Source organism: Lissotriton vulgaris, chromosome 6 (assembly GCF_964263255.1).
Source record: "Lissotriton vulgaris chromosome 6, aLisVul1.2, whole genome shotgun sequence".
Taxonomy (NCBI): Eukaryota; Metazoa; Chordata; class Amphibia; order Caudata; family Salamandridae; genus Lissotriton; species Lissotriton vulgaris.
In genome coordinates, this window is record NC_141694.1 from 157526088 (window position 1) to 157547404 (window position 21317).

At 43.0% G+C, this 21317-nt stretch overlaps 1 protein-coding gene across 1 annotated transcript in view; it reads right to left on the reverse strand.

The window, feature by feature from the left end:
• Positions 1-1457: 1457 nt before the first annotated feature.
• EFHC1 (EF-hand domain containing 1) overlaps positions 1458-21317 on the reverse strand; it is a 258645-nt gene continuing 238785 nt past the window's right edge. Inside the window, exon 10 of the mRNA XM_086926193.1 lies at positions 1458-1655. Coding sequence (XP_086782319.1) covers positions 1649-1655 — 7 coding nt within the window. The 3' untranslated portion in view covers positions 1458-1648. The remainder of the gene's footprint in view (positions 1656-21317) is intronic.

Below are 21317 nucleotides of genomic sequence, written 5' to 3' on the forward strand. Positions count from 1 at the left end.
ATTGTGCTTTATAAGGGGATTTACACTTCTAGACATGTTTAAATTAATGTTTTTTTTGATAACTATTTGAGTTCATTTTAAATCCACACCATAATCAAGTGATAATATGCATACTTATACCATCCCTAAAATAAACCACAACCAAGCAACAACTAAAACCACGTATATTGGACGTGGTATTCCTGTGACACCCTTCAACCACCGACAGCAGCTGAGCAACACTTCCTCACCTCTTTCTCCTTATCTCCCAATTTTTTTTTTTGAGTTTTATATAGCGCAAACTAGACCTGAGACCTCGGTATCAAAGCGCTCTACATGAGCATCAGTTTAATTACAGAAGGACACATTTAGGCACAGGGAGATTAAGTTATTTGCCCAGAATCACAGGATGTTGAGCGTCATGGCTGAGACTCTAACCCAGTTCCCTATCTTCTCTGCCATCGGATATCACCACGCTCTACATGAGCACCAGTTTCATTACAGAAGGACACATTCAGGCATGGGGAGATTACATTATTTTCCCAGAATCCCAGAATGTTGCATGTCGTTGCTGAGACTCGTGCCCAGTTCCCTATCTTCCCTGCCAGCGTGTTCTTTTCTGGTGGCAAATCAAGCAGGCCAAACTGTGAGGATTCTCTTGCGTGGGTTGTATATAGTCTGTGTCAATGAATCTATTATTAATGAGTCATAAAATCTTAGTTTAATTGGTAGTACAAACTTTATCCAGAAAGGGTTATTGTTGGTGAGCACTACCTAAAGAAGCTAAGCAATGTTAACAGGACATTCAACAGCTGCTCATCCAAAAACAATTATTGCCCACATTATTGCCCATAGCCCACAACAACAAATGCCATCATGCAGGACCAGCAGTGCTGCTCCTGTCCACAATAGAAAGTCTTCGGTTGCAGTGATGGAGGCTGTTTCATTTGTTTTCAAGCCTAGAAAGTTAGACTGCATCAATGTCAATACAGAGTGGCCCACAAGTCCTTGAATTTAAAGGGTATCTGCTGTCTTGAATTTTCTATCTTTCCAAAAAAGAAAGGTTGTGATAGCTTCAAGAAAAGCAGGGTAAATAATCATTATAGAGTAAGGGCTCCCATAATTCATTACGAAAAGTAACCTGAGAAAGACAAGCAGCATATGGAATGGCAATGGTGTGCCTCTGTCAACTACCAAACTGGAGAGTTGGATCATTTGTACATAGGGTAGGTCATAGTTACACAGATCTCACATTAGTTAACACACCCTCTTGGCCAGAGATGATTTCTCTCAAGCTCACACATACTGTAGTAATCAATTTATGTACAAATATGTTAATCATTTAACTGGTACCATGTAACTCTAAATCAAGGGTTCAAAATTGGATAACAAAATTTACCCTTATACAAGATAAAATCTGCCATTCCTTGATTTCATAGAACAGAATAAATATGTTTTTATAAATAAAAATCCAAATATAAAAGACACACATGCATTTTTACTTTATTACAGGTGTTTTCAAAGGGTGATCTAGAGTAAAGGTATCAGACTAGGCAATTTTATATTTGTACATTCAACATTTTGGGAATATAACGCATGTTCTGGAACCCTCGTTGACTGGCTGGTAGGGGAATAATGTTACAATGTTTTCGCTGATTTATCTTCTTTTTCATGAGCTGGAAAAGAAATAGAAGTGTAAGAAAACGGTCATCAGAAGAATTGCACATCACGAGAAAGAGCAACAATAAAAAAAGGCAATAGATTTGGCATTTTTATAAGGGTCAGTAATTCTCATTTGTTGTATGTGACGTGAATGTAAGAAATAGCCAATGGGTGGGTGAGAGAGTGCACAAATGAGTTAGCACATGAATGAACACATGAATAGGTGATGGTGCCCTTTGATGGCCCATGAATGAACTGGTAAGCTAATTAATGTGCTATCTATACAAACACCCTTGTACCTACAGACACATCTATCGCTGAATCTGTCTTATCACATACTAATACATGCATTAAATTTCAAGATGTGGGAATACTGCTGTATTGTGATTGTGACTTGGAGTGCCCCACCAGAAATGGGTAATTACTAAAGGAATCAGTATTGCAGCACCAGATTCTAAATTTCTTGCCAGCTTTCTACCCAGATATTTGGTGAGGAGAGAACAGGAATGCTGTTTTACCAAACCGTTTGTAATCCCTGATTAAGCAGGCCTGAATCATATATTACAGCCCACCTGTAATGAGGGCGGGAGTGTTTTTACTTTATTCATACATTCTTGTACAACACCCTGATGCATTTGTTAGTATGTGATTTTGATTGCATGGGTATGCAAGTCAAAGTCTAGGATGTTGTTAGGCTTTTTGTTAAAATATATTTTTGTAGTTGATATAGGGTTCTGTAGATGAATTGGGGTTCTCATGGATATCGGCCCTTTAAGAAATGTATGCGATGACTGAAGCAGTGATGGAGTCCAGGTCCCCAGGGCTTGCCTCTATAATTGCATGGCGAGATAATCCTTTTCATTATGAAAATAGTTTAGAAACTTATACCATCTGCGGTTTGATGGTGCTGATAACGTCCTGAACTGAAAGCTTCAATTAAATTAGGGAACCTGAGATACCAAACGTAATTTTTTTTTCCGGGTTTAAGATGATTAGGCACAAGTCTAAGACAAAGTCAAGACAAAAAAAGAAATCAATGTTTCCATTTCTTCCGAAAAAAGCCGACGTCCCACATTACTAATTAGACAATTGTTGCTAACGCATGGGGGAAATGAATGATCAATGAAGAGAATTTTAGGTATCCTATCTGTAATCCTAGTTCTCTTCCACTGGTGTAATTGTTGACTTTTGAAACTTGATGCCAGTCTTTGTAAGATATCCACTGCATGTTCGAAGTGTTTCATTACTAGGTCTGCAGATGCTGCTATTGATAACCAATTGTCCAGAACATGATCCACTTATTGCCACATCTACAGATTATTTGACTTTCTGTATCAAGTGCTACCAGTTGCAATAATAATACAAAGGGAACTAATAGATTATTCAGTGACTCCATGTTTTTCCATTGTGCACCACATTTGCACATTTTTAACTTGTATATAGTGTTTTTTTCACTTACTTTGTTTATTTGTGTCTTGTTATTTGTCTTTGTATGCTTTATTTTCTTTGTGAACATGATGTTTTTATTGTCATTTGTATGATTACTTGCAATTGTTAGGAGGTTCAAACCCCATTAACTTAATAATATATGTATGTATCAACTTAATTAAAGTATATATTTATCGTTTTCTCAAGTTCTTCAGGTTTGTTTATTATCATTTATTTTGTTCTATTTTTGGGTTGCCAAGGGGTATTTATCCACATTTATTACTTTTTTCCCTTGCCCTTGGAACCGTTAACATTTTCAGAGGGGTCCCTGCTCACATTGAAATTTGTTGCTAATAAAGGGGGAAATGAATGATCAATGAAGATAATTTTAGATTGTCTGTGAAAAGTAACAGGAAATGAAAGATTTCCCACCTTTAATCCTAGTTCTCTTCCACTGGAGTCATTGCACTGGAGTAATTGTTGACTTTTGAAACTTGATTCTTAAGGCCAGTCTTTGTAAGATATCCATTGCGTGTTCGAAGTGTTTCATTACTAGGTCCAGAGATGCTGCTACCCAATTGTCTAGGTACGTGTAGACAGAGAACTTTAACTCTTAAAGAGAAGCAGTTACTATTTCCATGCACAGTGAAAATGTGGGAGGAGCTAACTTTAGATGGAACAGTCGGAATTGGTAGTGATGTTATCCTACCACAAATCTTGGGAACTTCCTATATTTGCCCATAAATGAATGAGGTAATATCCATCTTGTAGCTCTATTGTGCACATCCAGTTCCCCTGACAAACATTCTGAACCTTTCTTCCTTTAGCCATTTTTCTGTTAGTTTTAAATCAAGAATAGGTGTGGATTCTCAACTTTGGTGATTTTTTTTGTACTAGAAACTTACGGGAATACATTCCTGCTCCTTATTTTGATAAGAATACCCATTCTCTACCGCATTAGCTTGAAGTAGGGTGTTTACTTCCTCTCCAAGCAATCCTTGACGATGTTGGAAAGATTTCTTTGATGGTACAGTAGGTGGGGGAAGACTTAAACTTGAAAGGATTTTCATTCTGTACAATATTAAAGACCCATTCATATTTTGTTACATTCTTCCACTCTTGAAAAGGATTTTAAATACGTCCACCTCAATGGAGTGACTGACAGAAAGGAGGGAAAGTACAGTTTAATTGCTTGTGGTGGAGGTCTCCATATGGCGGCCAATGTCTGTTGACCTAATTTACCTTTCTAATGTCTTCTCTGGTAGAAAGTCTGCGTTTGTTGTTGCTACCTTTGCAGTTGCCACTGATGTTATGTTATGTTATGTTATACTGTATTCGTAAAGCGCACAGCTACTCAAAGTATCCCGGCGCTAATTCCCAAGAAAGCCTCCCACATATCTATTCAAGGAAAAACACAACCACATAACTATCCACAGGAGAGACAAGGAGAGAGAAAAATCCATCAGAAAAGCAGAGTTTTAACTTCTTCTTAAAAACAACAGGGTCCGACACCCTCCGAAGGCCCAAAGGGAGCTCATTCCAGGCATGACCTGCTTTCTGGGTGAAAGAGCAACCACCCAGCCTGTGGCGACAGAACCGAGGGTTCTGTATTAGGAGTTGGTCAGAGGACCGCAATTGCCTAGAAGGTCTATAAACGGCAAAGCGCTTCTGAAGATAGACGGGTCCAACCCATACAAAGCCCGTTGGACAATGGACAGCATTTTAAATTTAAGACAGGACTCAACTAGGAGCCAGTGCAGGTGGCGAAGATGGGCCTGCACGCTCTGCCTGGAAGAGAGTCCCAGGAGGAGTCTTGCTGCTGCATTCTGGACTACCTGCAGCTTCCTGGTCAGATAGCCCGGGCATCCTACCAGGAGAGCATTGGCATAATCAAGGCAGGAAAGGATCAGCGCCCGGGCAACTGTCTCTTTAGCTCCGGCTGGCAAGAGGGGGAGGAATTTCCTCAGAATTTTCAGGGTGCCAAAACATGTCCCTGTTAACTTCTTCACTTGTGTGGCAAAGTTTAAATTTTCCTCAAACCAGACTCCCAAATTTTTTGCGAGACCCTTATCGGATAGAGGGGGCGGGAAGTCAGGCGGCCACAGCCTAGCTCTGAAGTCCACCGGGAACGTGCCAAACAAGAGAACCTCCGATTTATCTTCGTTGCACTTTAGCTGTGCATTAGCCAGCTAGCGAAACACAGCTGCCAGACAGTGCTGCGCCGAGCTGACCGAGTCCTCAACACGCTTCCAGGAGAAGAACAACTGCGTGTCATCCGCGTAGGCCATCACCTTAGCCCCCAGATAAACCAGGGGAGTCACGTAGATGTTGAACAATAAGGGGCTAAGTGAGGAGCCTTGCGGGACGCCGGTGGAAAGGGGAGTAGGCGCCGAAGAGCAAGGGGGCAGCCAAACTTGCTTTGACCTGTCTTCCAAAAAGGATCTAAGCCAGCTCCAGGCTGAGCCTACAATGCCAATAGCAGTGAGCCGGCCAAGCAGGAGAGAGTGGGGCACCGTATCGAATGCCACCGAGAGATCCAGCATCACCAAGGCTGCTCTCCCGCCGGCATCCAAACAGTCCCGTATAGCTTCAGCCACCTCCAGCAAGGCTGACTCCGTGCTATAGGAAGCACGGAACCCTGATTGTGCCGGCTGCAACAAACCCGCCTTCTCAACAAACTTGGTAAGCTGAGAGGTAACTGCCTTTTCGCAGACCTTCGCCAGGCTAGGCAGGAGTGATATAGGCTGATAGTTGACGGGAACCGACGGATCCAAGGTTGGCTTCTTAAGGAGGGGCAGTATAAGAGCCTGCTTCCAGAAGAGCGGAACGCAGGCCTCGCGGAGCAACTGATTAACCAGAAGGTTAACTTCCGGATTAAACACAGCTCGGCCAACAACCTAGCCGCACAAGGATCCTTTGGGGATCCCGATCTGAGGGACTCAAACTCACTATTAGAAATACCTCCTATTGTAAGCCTAATAACTTCTCTTGAATTATTTCCTCTTCTCGAGACCTAGTGCTATTAAAGTGTCATTTTGTCTTCATTTGAGCCATCTCATCATCTGCAAGGAAGCCAAAAAGAGAATTGACTCAAAAGGGAAGATTAAGAATTGTCTGTTAAGCTTCTGGTTTTAACACCATAAGCCTCACCCAAGCATTGCGTCTAAAGCTAATTCTGAGGCAGTACCCATGTGCAGATAAGTCTGAGGAATCAGCTGCAGTGCTTAGAACTTGGTTGGACACCAGCTGACGTCCTGAAGGAGTTGTTGAAAACCCTGTCTCTATTCTCTCTGTAGCTTTACTGTTGACATCAGTAAAGAGCCCCAGAAGGATCTAGCGAAGTGGCACTGCAAGGCCGTGATACTCAGTTTTAATGTTCGTAGCAATTGTGCCACACATTTTCTTTCTACTGAATCTTTCCATTTGCTCTTCTTATTTTGAGGAACAGTGGAGGAAGGTGTAACAGTGTTGTAAATTAATAGCTATAAGGTTAGCATTCGCTGAAGCTACGAGTGTTTCAGCGTTATGTTGACCGGTTTTCGGAGGCCATTTTATATTCACGGCCTCCATTATGAGTAACTGAAGCACCTCGTGGTCACCATGCTCTTTGTCCTACCTCTTCGCTGGTTGACCACATGGTCTGCCCAGCAACAGGTTATATTTAGCCTGTGGTCAAGGTCCGCGCATTCGCCATCAAACCACATCTGTAATTAATCGATCACCACTGAAAGATGTTTTTCCAAACTGGTCAAGTTGTTAAACTCCTCCCACATGCTGGATGTGTCCAACAAAAGTCCTTATATGTACATAAAACCGTCTTGTGTGTGCCGCCCATTTTCCACATTAGTGGATGTGTATAAAAGAACCACGTGCCTTCTGTTCAGGGTGATACTTCTTGCATTACCGAAGGTGTTGTTTGAATGTATCACCACCCCTTGGGGTCCTAATAAACATGTCTTTTGTATTCCAGTTTCCGTGCCAACTTCTATCCTATGACAATAAGAGTTACTTGCGACATATGTAGGCTCACTGAAACTCAATACGACAAATTGGCGCCCGAACAGGTACTCATCGGCGACTCGGATGCCCGAAGGACTGGCTGAGATGAAGGATCGGAAACTCGCTCCAGATGGGATCGCTGCCAGAAGAGACCCGAGTCTTGGCATCTGCGGCGTTTTCCCCTTCTTTCCGATCTGGCCTTCCAGGTGGCACCGGTCCTCGACTGAGATTTCGATCGTTGGGTTGCTGTGCAGTGACCGTTTAGTCAATTCGGGAACTTGGCAGTTGGAATCTGGACGGTTGAAATGATCGGTAAGCTTTTGATTGGTAAGGTAGTCTATTGACACTTACTGTTGCTTTTTGAATCTGTATGCGTTGGCTAACATTTGGATCTATGTTTTGTATCATATGTGAAGTGCAACTCACATAGGCAGGTAATGTGGAGATATTTCTCTGATCCCATATTTATTTGAACGGTACAACGTATGTAAAATACTTTAAGTGCTACTTTTGTATATCATTGCATATTTTGCAATATTTCAGACATGCCTGTCCTTAGCACACTTCGGAAGATGTGTTGCGTTTGTAGTGGTACCAGTTTACGATTAAATGAATCACAGCCGGCTCCCCCTGAGGGGACACCTAATAGGGAAATGTATGTAAAATTTGGACTTCGTCCCATAATGTATAGTACGTTATGTTATCGATACACTAGAAAGGATCCTGAGTTATGCTGGCCAATGCATGGGTCAGTTGATTTACGAAAGGTTCAGTACGTGGAGCAGTGTTTGTTTGAGCGTCGGTCTAGACAAGATATGTTTGATTGTGTGCGTATGTGGGAGAAAGCTGTGCGTGAGCGAATGAAGCATGAGCAGGTCTTAGCTGATAAAGAGCAACGGAAGTCTGCCAATTTCAAAGCTTTACAGCTACAGGAGAAAGAAATAAGGGAGCAACAAGAGAGGGAGAAAAGGGAGCATAATTTGCAGATTAAAGGTCAATTTCCTGTTCGACGCCCTCTTTACCCTGTCCTTAATAATATATCCGATGATTTTTCATTATTAGATTGTTCTCCACCACCGTATGCGATGCCTTCGGCCCCGGACGCGGACGCCGGAGAATCCTCTGAAGATCGGGACAAGGCGCAGGACACTCGTTCCATGCTTTATGCCTTCCGTGCTTCTGAGTTACGATCCATCGCCCGCAAAATTAGCCTTAATACTGCTTCTGCCCCTGATGTTTTAGCGGGTATGAAAGGGTGGTCAGAAAAGGAGCAGTTGTATTTTATGGAGCATTTGGCTGAAGAGGTTATTGAACGATTTAGGGAATATTCGCTTGTGTTGGAATCTAAAGATGTAGCAGATGATTATTAGAAATTGCGTAATGCTGTTTTTGTTCTCTCAGAGACACCCGATTTTGTCCGTCGTCTGATTAAGGTACGGGACTCAGCAATGCAACTATGGGAGGAGAAGAAGGTGGCGGATCCAGCTGTGCTTCAGTCGTCAACCAAGGAAGTGGAAGCTTCTATCTTCGGATCAGATAAGATTCACGTAATACACGCAAAACCAATGCGGGAAGCAGCACCTTTGTATATTCCTCCTAAAGGCAATGGGACGGATGATAATAAACTGTCTGCTGATGCAAAGAGTTATTTTATTTATAATTGGGTTTACACTCCATGGAATAGAGCGGATGTTATGGCCCTTAAGAAAGCTTTACCTGATCCGCGGAAAAACCCAGCAGCCTTTTATGAAGAAGTAGAGGGCGCTATTAGTTCCTGTGTCATGACATTAACTGACATCGATTTATTTTTCGGGTTAATATTACCTCCTGATATGTGGCAGACTATTCGTAAAACTGATGATCGAGTAAATTTGGGGGGAGATTGGAATGATCTGGAACAAGTGGATAGAGATAGGGAGCCTGCACGTAAACCGTGCAAAGTAATTCTAGATCTTCCAGCAGCTATTTTGACTAAATAGAAATTACTCATTCCGCCTAAAAAGATTGATTGGACTATGTTAGCTTCGTGTAAACAGAAGGCAGATGAATCCGTGTCGGATTTCTTTACGCACTTCGAGGAAGCTTTTCATGATTTTAGTGGACAGTCATTAACAGATGATATGGGTAGACATCTGTTTGTTGATAAATATGTAGCAAACCTTTTACCGGAAATTGCTAAGCGCTTGAAAGCTAGTGAAAGTTCGTGGACCACCGCGTCTCCCGCTTCCCTTTTAACTATGGTTCAGTATTATGAGCGGCAGGAGCTAGAGGCCAAAGAAAATGAAGATAAAAAGACCAAAGATCTAAAGACAAAGGTTATGATGGCTCAGGTTTATGCCCCACCTACTAGAGGAAATGATAGGGGCAGACATGGGTCTTATGGCCCGCCTTATTCTCGTCCTGGTTTATCTGCAGATCAGTGTGTGTACTGCAAACAGTTTGGGCATTGGATCTCACATTGTCCTGTGTTGCGTGCCCAGCAAAACCAACGTGGCCGAGGCCAATCAAGGACAGAATGGGATATTCAGGTACTAGAGGGAGTACGAATGGTCGTACTAGGTTTGAATCCAGTGGGCGTAGACAAGATGGGTATAATACCTTTGATAGGAGGAACCAGTATCAAATATCTGATTGTGTGCCTCCTGAATTTCAAGATGCTGCTTAGACATAGGATTGCCTAGGATGGGGTATGGAATCGGTTGAAGTTCCAGTAGATCAGAAAAGTCCATATATTACAGAGCATGTTTTGGGTTCTACTGATCGGTTTCTGGTTGATACAGGAGCTACTCGTCGCGCCTTGTCTAAACAATTGGTTCCGAGGGCTCCCCTGTCTGGCACAATGATTACATCGATAGGGTTAGATGGAACACCTTCCCTTAGCCTATTGTCACAACCACTTCCATTCCACATTGATAAGTTTACAGCTCCCTGTCCGTTCTTGTTGTTTCTAAATACACCAGACAATATTGTGGGTCTTGATATGTTAAAACACTTTAGGGCTACGATACGCTGCGCTCCTGAAGGGGTGCACGTTATTTTGAATGAGATTCATTCTATGACTGAGAGATCGTGTCTTGGTAAGGAAGATGCTGCATTAGCTTCACTCCCAAGTGTTTTGTGGGCCACTTCTGATACGGATGTAGGGCAGATGGTTATTCCCCCGGTGCACATTAGTGTCAAAGAGGGAGCTTTGTTGCCCAGGGTGCCACAATATAAGATTTCACGAGAAGGAGAAGAAGCATTGACACACATTATTAGAGATTTGATTGAGGTTGGAGTTGTGGAAGATGTACCCTACAATGTCTGCAATAGCCCCATTCTTCTTATATTAAAGAAAGACACTGATACTAGGATTTATTGTTTTATCATTGATTTACGGGAGGTAAAAAAAATTGTGGTGCCCCAATATCCTGTGGTTTCTGTTATAACTACACTGCTTACTTTGGTTCCACCCACAGCAACTACGTTTTCTGTTATAGACCTGAAGAACGCTTTCTTTTCGATTCCTATTCATCCTGATAGCTGATATTTATTCGGTTTCACCTTGAATAATCGATCGTATAGATTTTGTAGAGTTCCTCAAGGTTATATAGAGTGCCCAAGTATTTATAGTCAGGCATTGAAAAGGCAGCTGGACTCTTTCGAGCTACAGACAGGAGTGGCTCTCATTCAATATGTCGATGACATATTGTTGGCAGCCAATACGCCTGAACAATGTGAGGAGAGTACTTTATCCTTGCTCTCCTTCCTTGCCACACACCACCATAAAGTGTCACGGAAGAAATTGCAATATTGTAGACCGAAGGTGACCTACTTAGGTCATCTTCTGTCTAAGGAGGGGCGTGTACTGACACCAGATCGTATTCAAGCAATATTAGATCCACCAGTGCCTTCCACTCAAAAGGATGTTTGTGCTTTCATTGGTCTGACTTCATTTGGAGACAATGGATATTAGGATTTTCACATATTGTAAAACCTTTGTTAGCACTTTTAGCGAAAGACACCCCGATCCCCCTATCATGGACAGATGAATGTCAGAATGCCTTCCGTCAGTTAAGACATGCTCTTTTTTTCTGCACCAGTGTTAGGCACACCAGATTATACGAAGGTCTTTACACTTTATGTGCATGAGAAAGATGGGTGCGCATTTTCAGTTTTAGTGCAGACACACAGTGATAAACAGCCTCCTTGCGCATACTTTTCAGCAGTACTTGATCCTGTTGCACGAGGGTTACCTGGGTGTTTTCGATCAGTTGTAGCAAATAGTTTTGTCACACAAACTGATGGTGCTTGTACCCCATGCGGTAGATGCTTTGCTAAACCAAACAAAAACACAACATTTAACTAGTGCTCGTCTAACAGGATATGAATTAACGCTACTGGCGCCTCATATTACTTTGAAGAGGTGCGCGACTTTAAATCCAGCTACTCTGCTGCCATATCCTGCATCTGAATCTCAGTCGAAAGAATCACATGATTGTATTTTTCTTACTGAGGAACAACAAAGGGTCGCATCGACTTGCAAGATACGGCCCTTCCAGATGTCGATGGGGAACTGTGGGTTGATGGGTCATGTTTGAAGCTGCCAAATGGTACGACTTCCGCAGCCTATGCGATCACGACACTTGAGACAGTGGTAGAAACAGCTTGCATACCACAGAAGTCGGCTCAGGCAGCTGAGCTAGCACTGACAAGAGCATGCGAGCTTAGCGCTGGATTGTGTGTAAACATTTATACAGATAGCCGCTATGCCTTTGGAGAAGTGCACGATTTCGGTCTGCTCTAGAGGGAGAGGGGATTTTTTAACATCACATGGAATACAAATAATGCATGGAGAATTGGTGCAACACCTTTTAACTGCATTAACGTATCCATAGAAGATAGCAATTGTGAAATGCAGTACACATAAAAAGGTGACTGATAAAATAGGGCAAGGTAATGCTCTTGCTGACCAAACAGCTCGTGAAACTGCGAGGCGACAAAATGTTACCCCCATGTACGTAGTAAAATCTCAAGCTGAGCGATGGCTTGATGCTAGAGAGGAAGTGTTAGACATACAGAAATCTGCTTCTGAAGCAGAACTCGAGCAGTGGTCTAAAGAAGGGGTACTGGATGATGAAGGTTGTTGGCGCAGCAAGGATATGGAGAAATGGAAATTACCCACGGCCTATTTACAATCAATTACTAACATGCTTGCACAAGTCTGTGAGCATCCTGAGATTGCCAGTACAGCTAATAGAATAGTACAGTCCTGCTTGATATGCTTGCAGCATAATCCTGGAAAAGGGACACCCACCCCTGCGGGAGGGTTCGCTCCACCGCCCGCCCCATTTGAAGTACTACAAATGGATTACATTTAACTTGAGCGCTGTAACAATTTGAAGTATGTCCCAGTAGTGGTATGTGCTTTCAGTAAATGGATAGAAGCCTACCCTACGAAAGATAATACAGCATTGACTACAGCCAAGGTGTTACTGAAGGAGTACTTCCCGAGGTATGGGGTTTGTAAATTTTTGTGGAGCGACAATGGACCTCCTTTTGTGGGGAAAATTGTGGAGTATGTCCTGAAAGGATTAGGAATAAAACAAAAATGTCATGCTGTATTTCACCAGCAGTCAGCAGGATTGGTGGAACGATCCAATGCTACTCTGAAGCTTAAGCTAGCGAAAATTGTGCCCTCCACGTCCTTGAAATGGCCAGATGCACTGTCTCTGGCGTTATTGTCTATAAGATCGATACCCCATTCGCGATCTGGTCTTACGCCTTATGAGGTGGTGTTCGGGAGGCCTATGAATGTTTTGGGAGTTCCTAAGCCACGCTCCATACACGATGTACCGTATATATTGATGAATGACTATCTGGCACGCTTAACAGATAATTTGCTTTGTATTCATCAGCAGGTTCGAGAAGCCCTTCCAGACAGATCTAAGGGTGAGGCTCATGATCTTTGACCTGGCCACCACGTGATGATCCGGTCATTTGAAAGGTCGAGCAGTCTAGAGCCTAGGTGGCGTGGACCGGAACAGGTCCTGCTGGCAACAAGAACAGCAGTGCGAGTGACCAACCGGAAAAGGTGGATACATACCACCCACTGCCGCAGTGTTTCCCCCGACTTGGTGAAACCTGCTGCGTTGACCGATTACCGAGACATCTTGGATACGGAGAAAAGTCCAGCCATCATGCCCGACGAATCTGAGGAAGACTTCCCGGACCACACTACTCCTGGAACATTGAGATACCATCTGAGACCAAGAAAAGAATCTTCTGTGAAGAAGACTAGTTGAGCTACCGCCCGGGGTTAGTGAAACGGAATGCCGAAATGGCAAGGGGGGGGGATAAGCCTTGCCTAGTGTAGTAACACCCGTCTTGACATTCAGTGAAGAAATCAACGGCTGCCCCTTGGGCTCAGCGCTCATTTGCTAAGTTCTTGCTAGACAAATTTGTTCATGTTGCTGTCAACATGAAGGACCAGAAGATAATTTGTGTTTTAGGATTTGCTGTTACCATGATGGTCATAGCAAAAACAGCTTGGTTTGCAGAAAGAGTGGCCCCAGCATGAGAATATTTGTTTGTCACTACTCCCGCTCCTCCTGAGCACTTTCATTTTACTCTTCCATAACATGAACAAACGCACAGACAGACTTATGTAAATAACACTTTCATTCAGATGCTACATTATAGGCACAATACTACGAACACTACAAACTGTTGGGTGTGAGGAATGTTACCAGGTGATCAAAAGGAAGGAGGAACGCCTCTTATTCCTCTCCCTTTTTCTCATAATGGTTCCTGCTATGCTTGGTATGCACTTTTGTTCACCTTAAGATGGCCGTCAAAAGGTGGGCTTCTTTTTCGCCTCAACCAGGTTTGTCATTAAGATGAAGATGGATACCCACAAGCGGAAGGGATTAGATTGGAGTGGGAAGAATACCGACCTGACAATGCCTCCTCGCCACATATCTTTACCAAGACAAGAACAACAAATGTGACTGATTTATTTGTAGTCTCCGTTTCTAATGCTAAAGCAGAACTATGTATTAAAAATGAGGGAACAATTCCAGTTGGGGAAAGTCAATGTACTACCGTTCTGGCATTTGACGGAAAGAACAATATTACATTTGTGACGTTGCATAATACATTCTTTATCTGTGGAAATAGAGGCTATCACCGGCTTCCAATGGGATGGTCAGGAATATGGTATGTGCCGTTTTTACTGCCCCCTGTGTTTATAGCACCCGAATTGTATCATAAAAACATTGTATTATTCCATGAATTGATTGTAAATAGAGTTAAGAGAACTATAATCCTAGATAATGTGTACCAAACAGACACATCACTACAACAGTATGTTGATATTAATTTTGGCATTTTTCCTTTTGCAAGCGCTGCTTTGAATAGTAGGAGAGTAAGACGATCAACACGTATTGTGGAAGCTGTTGCTAATCAAACTGCTATGGCATTAGGGAATATTACTGAGGAGCTTCAAATTACTCGGATTGTAGCGCTCCAAAAGCGAATGGTTCTAGATGTTATATTAGCTGATCGAGGAGGTGCATGCCGCATTATAGAAAGTAGCTGTTGTGTGTTCGTACCTTACAATTCACCCTCAGTATATGGAGCAATTTCTAAATTGCATAGAATTGCTGCTGAAATTCATCCTGGGAACGGTATATGGACTTTTTCGGGTTGGATATGGACACTGCTCACTACTTGGGGTTGGAGATTGACTATTCTGTGCGCAATAATTGCTATATTCTTTATCCTTTGCTTATGTTTGCAGTGCGGTCCCACGCTATGTTCCATTTGTAATACTGCATGCATCCCTTCCAAGAAAAATATAACTGAGATAAAAGCTCAGCAAATGATGAACCAAGAAATAGCTAAAATAATGCTTATTGACATCAATGATGTATACCAGGACTATTCAAGATATGGAGGTAGCTTCAGCTAAATGCTAAAAGGACCATCTGTTGTAAATTAGCAGCTATAAGGTTAGCATTCGCTGAAGCTACGAGTGTTTCAGCGTTATGTTGACCGGTTTTCGGAGGCCATTTTATATTCACGGCCTCCATTATGAGTAACTGAAGTACCTCGTGTTCACCATGCTCTTTGTCCTACCTCTTCGCTAGTCGACCACATGGTCTGCCCAGCAACAGGTTATATTTAGCCGTGGGCAAGGTCCGCGCATGTGCCATCAAACCACATCTGTTATTAATCGATCACCACTGAAAGATATTTTTCCAAACTTGTCAAGTTGTTAAACTCCTCCCACATGCTGGATGTGTCCAACAAATGTCCTTATATGTACATAAAACCGTCTTATGTGTGTGCCGCCCATTTTCCACATTAGTGGATGTGTATAAAAGAACCACATGCCTTCTGTTCGGGGTGATACTTCTTGCATTACCGAAGGGTGTTGCTTGAATGTACCACCACCCCATAGGGTCCTAATAAACATGTCTTTTGTATTCCAGTTTCCGTGCCAACTTCTATCCTATGACAATAAGAGTTACTTGCGGCAAATGTAGGCTCACTGAAACTCAATACGACAACAGCATGAGATTTCTTCGCCGCATACACGATGACAGAGTCTGGAGGTGGATCAGATCTAAGGACAAGTGGGTGCTGATCTGCCACTATATATTTCTCTGGCAGACTGGTAGAAACAGATCTTGCAGAAGCTGGTGATATGATTAATTGCATTGATAGTTCGCAAAAGACCTGGAAGCAAGGGAAATAGGGGTCTAGGTGATGCCCTATGATACAGTGTGTGATTGAGTCTTCAAGTAGGCCTTGATGGAGCAGCGGTCTGAAATGTATGATTAACTTGAAGGCGAGTGGCCACGTTTTCTAAAGATCCTAAAGGAACTGGACCTTCCATTATAGCATCTACAGTGCCTTGGCTCTTCTTGGAGATCTGAATCTATTAAGTGATTTCCTTTTCTGCTGTGTCTCCTTAGGAGCAGTCTTGCAGCCTGAGGGACAACTGGTGCCTTCAGATGCTGTGGTGACATTAAAGGTAAGGGAGTAGCAGGTATTGTTGGGGAAAAGCATGGAAAGACATGCCTTTGGAATGTAAGAGTAGGTAACAGACTGACTACAGGTGTCACTTTGAAGTTCTTGGAGTCTGAAGAAAGTGGTACTCTTGTTTCCTTTTAAGGCGACCGAGCCAATCCTCAGAAAGCCTCTGTGAAGTAAAAGTAGAAGATGCTCTTGACATCAATGAAGAAGGTATTTTTGGTGTTGAAGAAGGTGACATCAAAGGTGGGTTAGATGTCGACTTACTGTGCCTTCTTGGCGTTGACTTTGATGTCATGGATGTACCATACCTCGATGACAAGCATGTTGCTAGAGTTTTCTCAACTTTGAGGGCATTGACATCGAACAAGAATGTGTCTTTTGTCTTTCCTTTGATGCTCTTAGATCGACCTTCTGGGTAGTCCCTTAAGCAAGAGGAAGGTGCTGAGCAAGAAGAACTTCTGCTTGCCCCCTATGACATCCTAAAGCTTTCTCTTGATCTCTCCTGCAGGCTATGTAGTTTGATTTTCTGACTATCCTTCATGATCCTTGTAGGCATTTTTTTAATAATATCCTCAGTCTTCTTCATGGCGATCCTCTGGAAGGCATACAGAGGTATGGGGATCTGATTGGGCTTTTTCTTACCACAGACAGGGCACTTCACAAAACGTGAAGGCATTCTGACTGGAAAAAATAAAAGATTCCAATCAGAAAACAGGTGAAAAAACTCTCTAGTACTAAGGTATATCCGGGGAAGTGGATTAATTAACGTTTTAAAGTTTTTATAGGAAGCAAAAAAGCCAAAAAAGGCAGAGCTCAGTACCCCAGGATTCTGTTACCAAGAGCTGGGAAACTGAACTGACCTGTCCCCTTTGGGGCATGTTGGGATACGGGAGGAAGGATGAGGCCCTTAAAGGCACAGTACTCGTTGTACTGCTTTACTTGTGCAGCCTATCTGATGGTATTGCCCTGCATTCCCTTTATTTTTTATTTTTCAAAAGAGGTTTGTAAGTGATATGATATATATTTATATATGAAGATATAGATATATATTTTTTTAAAGTCCTCTGGGATCCCACACGTTGGTGGGACAATTCAGCACTCATGACTATTGGCGAGAAGCCCCTGGAAAAGAACCAAGGGTGTGCCTGCAATGGGGAACTGTGTGATCAAATCTACAAGTACTGGTGGCAAGGTGGGCCACCACATTCTGTACTATTTGCAGTACCTTTGGAAAGGCTGATGTATAGGGACTTTCTGTCTAGATACGACCTTTATTGGAATACCAGAGGTTATACCCAACCTAAGAGAGTAAGGCTAGGGAAACTTATTTTTTGCAAATCTTTTAAGTGACAGACACAGGAAGGCAAAATTCCAGAGAATGTGTTCACTGAGCGAGACTGCAGTCAATTTTGAATCCCTGAGTTCTCACTACTCTAGTTGGATTAGTTCTTTGGCCCAGGGATTATCACCACAAAGGACCTCACTACGTACCAATATAACCTCATTCTTGGTATTTTGAGTATGACCCATCCTGTCCTCGCTCCAACATACACGAGTGAATGATGGAAGCAACTGCCCCCATCCAACTGAAAGAGGAGAAAGGGTTCCTTACTTGTAGTCTTGGTTCTGCAGTGTAGGTATAGACATTGAAGCAATGAACATTCGAATAATTCATCACTGCATGCATAGAACCTGGAACACTGAGTATATTTGTCTATATAGAATTCACTGAGGTTGCAATATGTACACATGATAAACAACACCTTTCAGAAGGTTTTCCGGAAATGTAGACTGCCGGACTTCAAAAAACGACAGCACCAGATGTGAAAAGTGTTAAAAAACTATCTACCATTGAGGGAACAGAGCAGCCTGATAGCTTAACATTAGAAAGATGTGAAAATAGTTTCCTGTCCCTTTAGGGCTCCAGGAGCTTTCACCACTCGTGATTCACTGTAGTGGCAGTTGACGCCCAGAGTTAATACTTTTTTCCGACTCAAGTGAGAAGGATGAGCGTGAGGTCATCACACCTCTGTTTTTCTGAGAAATTTGTCTCAAAAAATAATTTTAACTGATGGCCAAATAAGCTAATAGAGAGCACAAGAATTACAGTACAACATACTATGCTTCACTACATTAGGTGCTGCGTTGCAAGAATGACAGACCTAGGGGCCGATTATGATTGCGGATAATCCGCATCCTCCGGGCTGGCGGAAGCCACCGCTGTGGACTGGAAAAAGACTCCCGTCAGATTAGGATGGCTGGGGGATCTATTTTCCGTCCGCCGCTTTTCTGCCGCGGTCGCCTTTCGACCGCGGCGGAAAAGCACTAACATGGCTGGCGGTGTCTATCGGACACCGCCAGCCATATTAGGATAGCTGCGGTCATATGCCTTTCCACGGCGGCATTTCCGCCGTGGAAAGGTATACGGTGTTGTCTTCGGGGGCCCGTTGCAGGCCCCCAGGGGTGAAGGGGGGTGGAGGGTGCACATGGGGGGTACCTATGGTATCCCCCTGCCTTTGCGTGCACGAAGCGGCAGGCACCACGCGGTGCCTGCAGCTTCGTGCATGCAAAGCTAAACATGCATTTTTTTAACATTGTGGCGTGTGCTGCTTCAAGCAGCACCCGCCGCAATGTTAAAAATACAGGATGTGACTGCCAGGGTGGCGGTCACATCCTAATTAGCACGGAGGGACCGCCGCTGCCCTTGCGGATGGTCCCTCCTCCACTGGGGTGGCAGAGGGACGCAGGTCCGTCTGCCATCCTAATAGGCCCCCTAATTTGGAACTACGGGGCATATTACCAAGCAATAGCGATAATTATCGCTATTGCTTGGTTAGAGACAAAAATTTACCGCTGAGCTGCGGCGATTTTCATCGCAGAAAAACCTTGCTATTACCAAGGTTTATCGCAAATGCGATAAAAATCGGCCGCAATGCATGAATATCGCTGAAAAGTCCGCGATATTCATGCATTATCGAGCTAATGCTCTTAGCCATGTTATCCACCTCCCATTGGATAACATGGCTAAGAACTGCTCAGGGCAGGTGTTAGCTTTTGGAGATATTCGTGCTTAGCGCGAATATCTCCAAAAGTTGGTAATAGGAGAGAGCGATGTTAGCGACTGTTTCCTGTCGCTAACATCTTGGCACGCCCACTTTGCATGTCATTAGTGATAAATATCACTGATATGCAAAGTGGGGCCCAAGATGGTCGCTATCTCCTACTAGCTGTCGCCTAACTGGTGTTAGCGACAGCTAGGTAATAGGGAGATAATTTTATCTCCGCTTTCTTGGCTTTTAAAGCCAAAAAAGCGGAGATAAACCCCCTTGATAATATGCCCCTACATTCAGGAAAAGACACGGTCACAATATAAATGGTTGTTCTGCTTGATACTCCACCATGCACTGTTTCTGCATAATAAGGGAACATTGGGTAAATACTGTACCACAAAACAATGTCCCATAGACATACGAATGCAACAGTGCTATCAACCAAACAATAATCAAGAAAATGTTTCTTAATAAAAGCGTTGTATACCGGCGCAGTGGTCGTGATTGAAAAACATGCTCTCTCATCGTTAATGCACACATGACAATAGTGATCAAAAGTGCCTATCTAAAAACAAGAATAGCACGGCCCATTCTCGGTTAATCAACAATAAAGATAAGGGCCAGCGGTTTCTGAAGACTGTTTCTGAAGACGTTTCGATCCCCAAGGAGATAACGAGGTCATCATTAGGACTCTAGGTATAACCGTGCCCGAGAATCATGAATAAAAATGGACCTTGCAAGAGACTGCAAAAATTATCAGTCCCTAGGGCATGATACTGTAGGATAATAGTCCTAATCTCCGGGAAGAGGATGTAGCGCCAAGACACCCACGGGTATACGCCGCGCTTTATAAATTTTTAAATAAATAAATAAAATGGAGGAATCCCCAAGCCAAGGGAGATTGGCTCCGCTTCCTGGTGTGTAGAGCGAGCCTCTCCACGCAAAAGCTGTTCAAAATTGTGAAGGAATACAATGAAATATGGCGCAGCGCTATGGAAGCAGCGTCTCGCCGGTGAAGTGAACACTGAGTGGATAAATTACAAATAGGCATATCAGGTGATTATACCACCTGACCCCCTTGGTGCCACCTGGTTTCATATGGTGGTAGTATTTGGTGCACAACCAGATCCTGCTAATTGAGTAGATTTCGTTTTGTGCCAAAAACATTGATTCTTGTGGTTCCGTCACAGACACAATGTCTTTTGCTTAACTTAACAAGGGGTTGTCACAAAGCGATTTTTGTGGCTGCACAAGGGTCAATTTTTGGCATAAAATAGCTTTTGCAAAAGTAAGTTCACTGTTGCTGGTGTTTGTGTGTTTTGCATTGCATACTGCTGCTGGTACTGGCACTAACGGCAGAACAAGCCTTCAGTAAATTTGGGCCTATATCACCACTAAATAAGAATAAATATTTTGCTTCATTGTAAATGATCCTGAATCAAGTCTGAACTTACGGCTAAGATCTCCCACCTTTGTTCAGTACTCCCTGTGCCTCTAGATTTTTCAGCTGCCCCTAAAGGCAAATGCCTTACCTATCTTTAAGGGTTCTTCTGAGCATTTTGCAGCAGAACCCATAGGACTTAACTGCATGTTTAGGAGAGATACACCTTTACACAGACAAAATGGGGGTCAGTAGCTGTTTTGTTCCTCCAACCAGAGGGGCACCTCACAAAAAGTGAAGGCATTGTGAGGAAAATAATGATCTCATAAATGTCGGAAGAACAAGTGATCTGTTGACAAATTCCCAAAAGAAGCAGAGTGGAGTCAGAAATACACACATTCAGCTAGGTACTTCAAGGTAGCCTTTTTTTAAATTGGCTATTTCAATTAGAAAAACTCAGCAAAGACGTCCTGCTTAAGTCTATGGAGGGGGAACATATGTGGCTAACTTTAAAATGTCTGACTCGAGTGAAGATTTTATTTTACTATGATATGGAAAAGAGGTTCCTGGGTCACTGTACAGTGGTAGGATATTCTAAGTTTAAGACTATTAGTGAGGCTCCTATAATGCAGAATCTGTTTTTGCACTAGTTCTTGCATGTAAATCCTTAATGTGTGACCTGGGCAATATGTCCCTGATAAGACATGCTTGATCACTGGAGGTGCTCATTCTACCACTAGTTGCACCTAAGACTGCCCATTCACGTCCAATTCTGGAGAGAACTAAAAACATATATA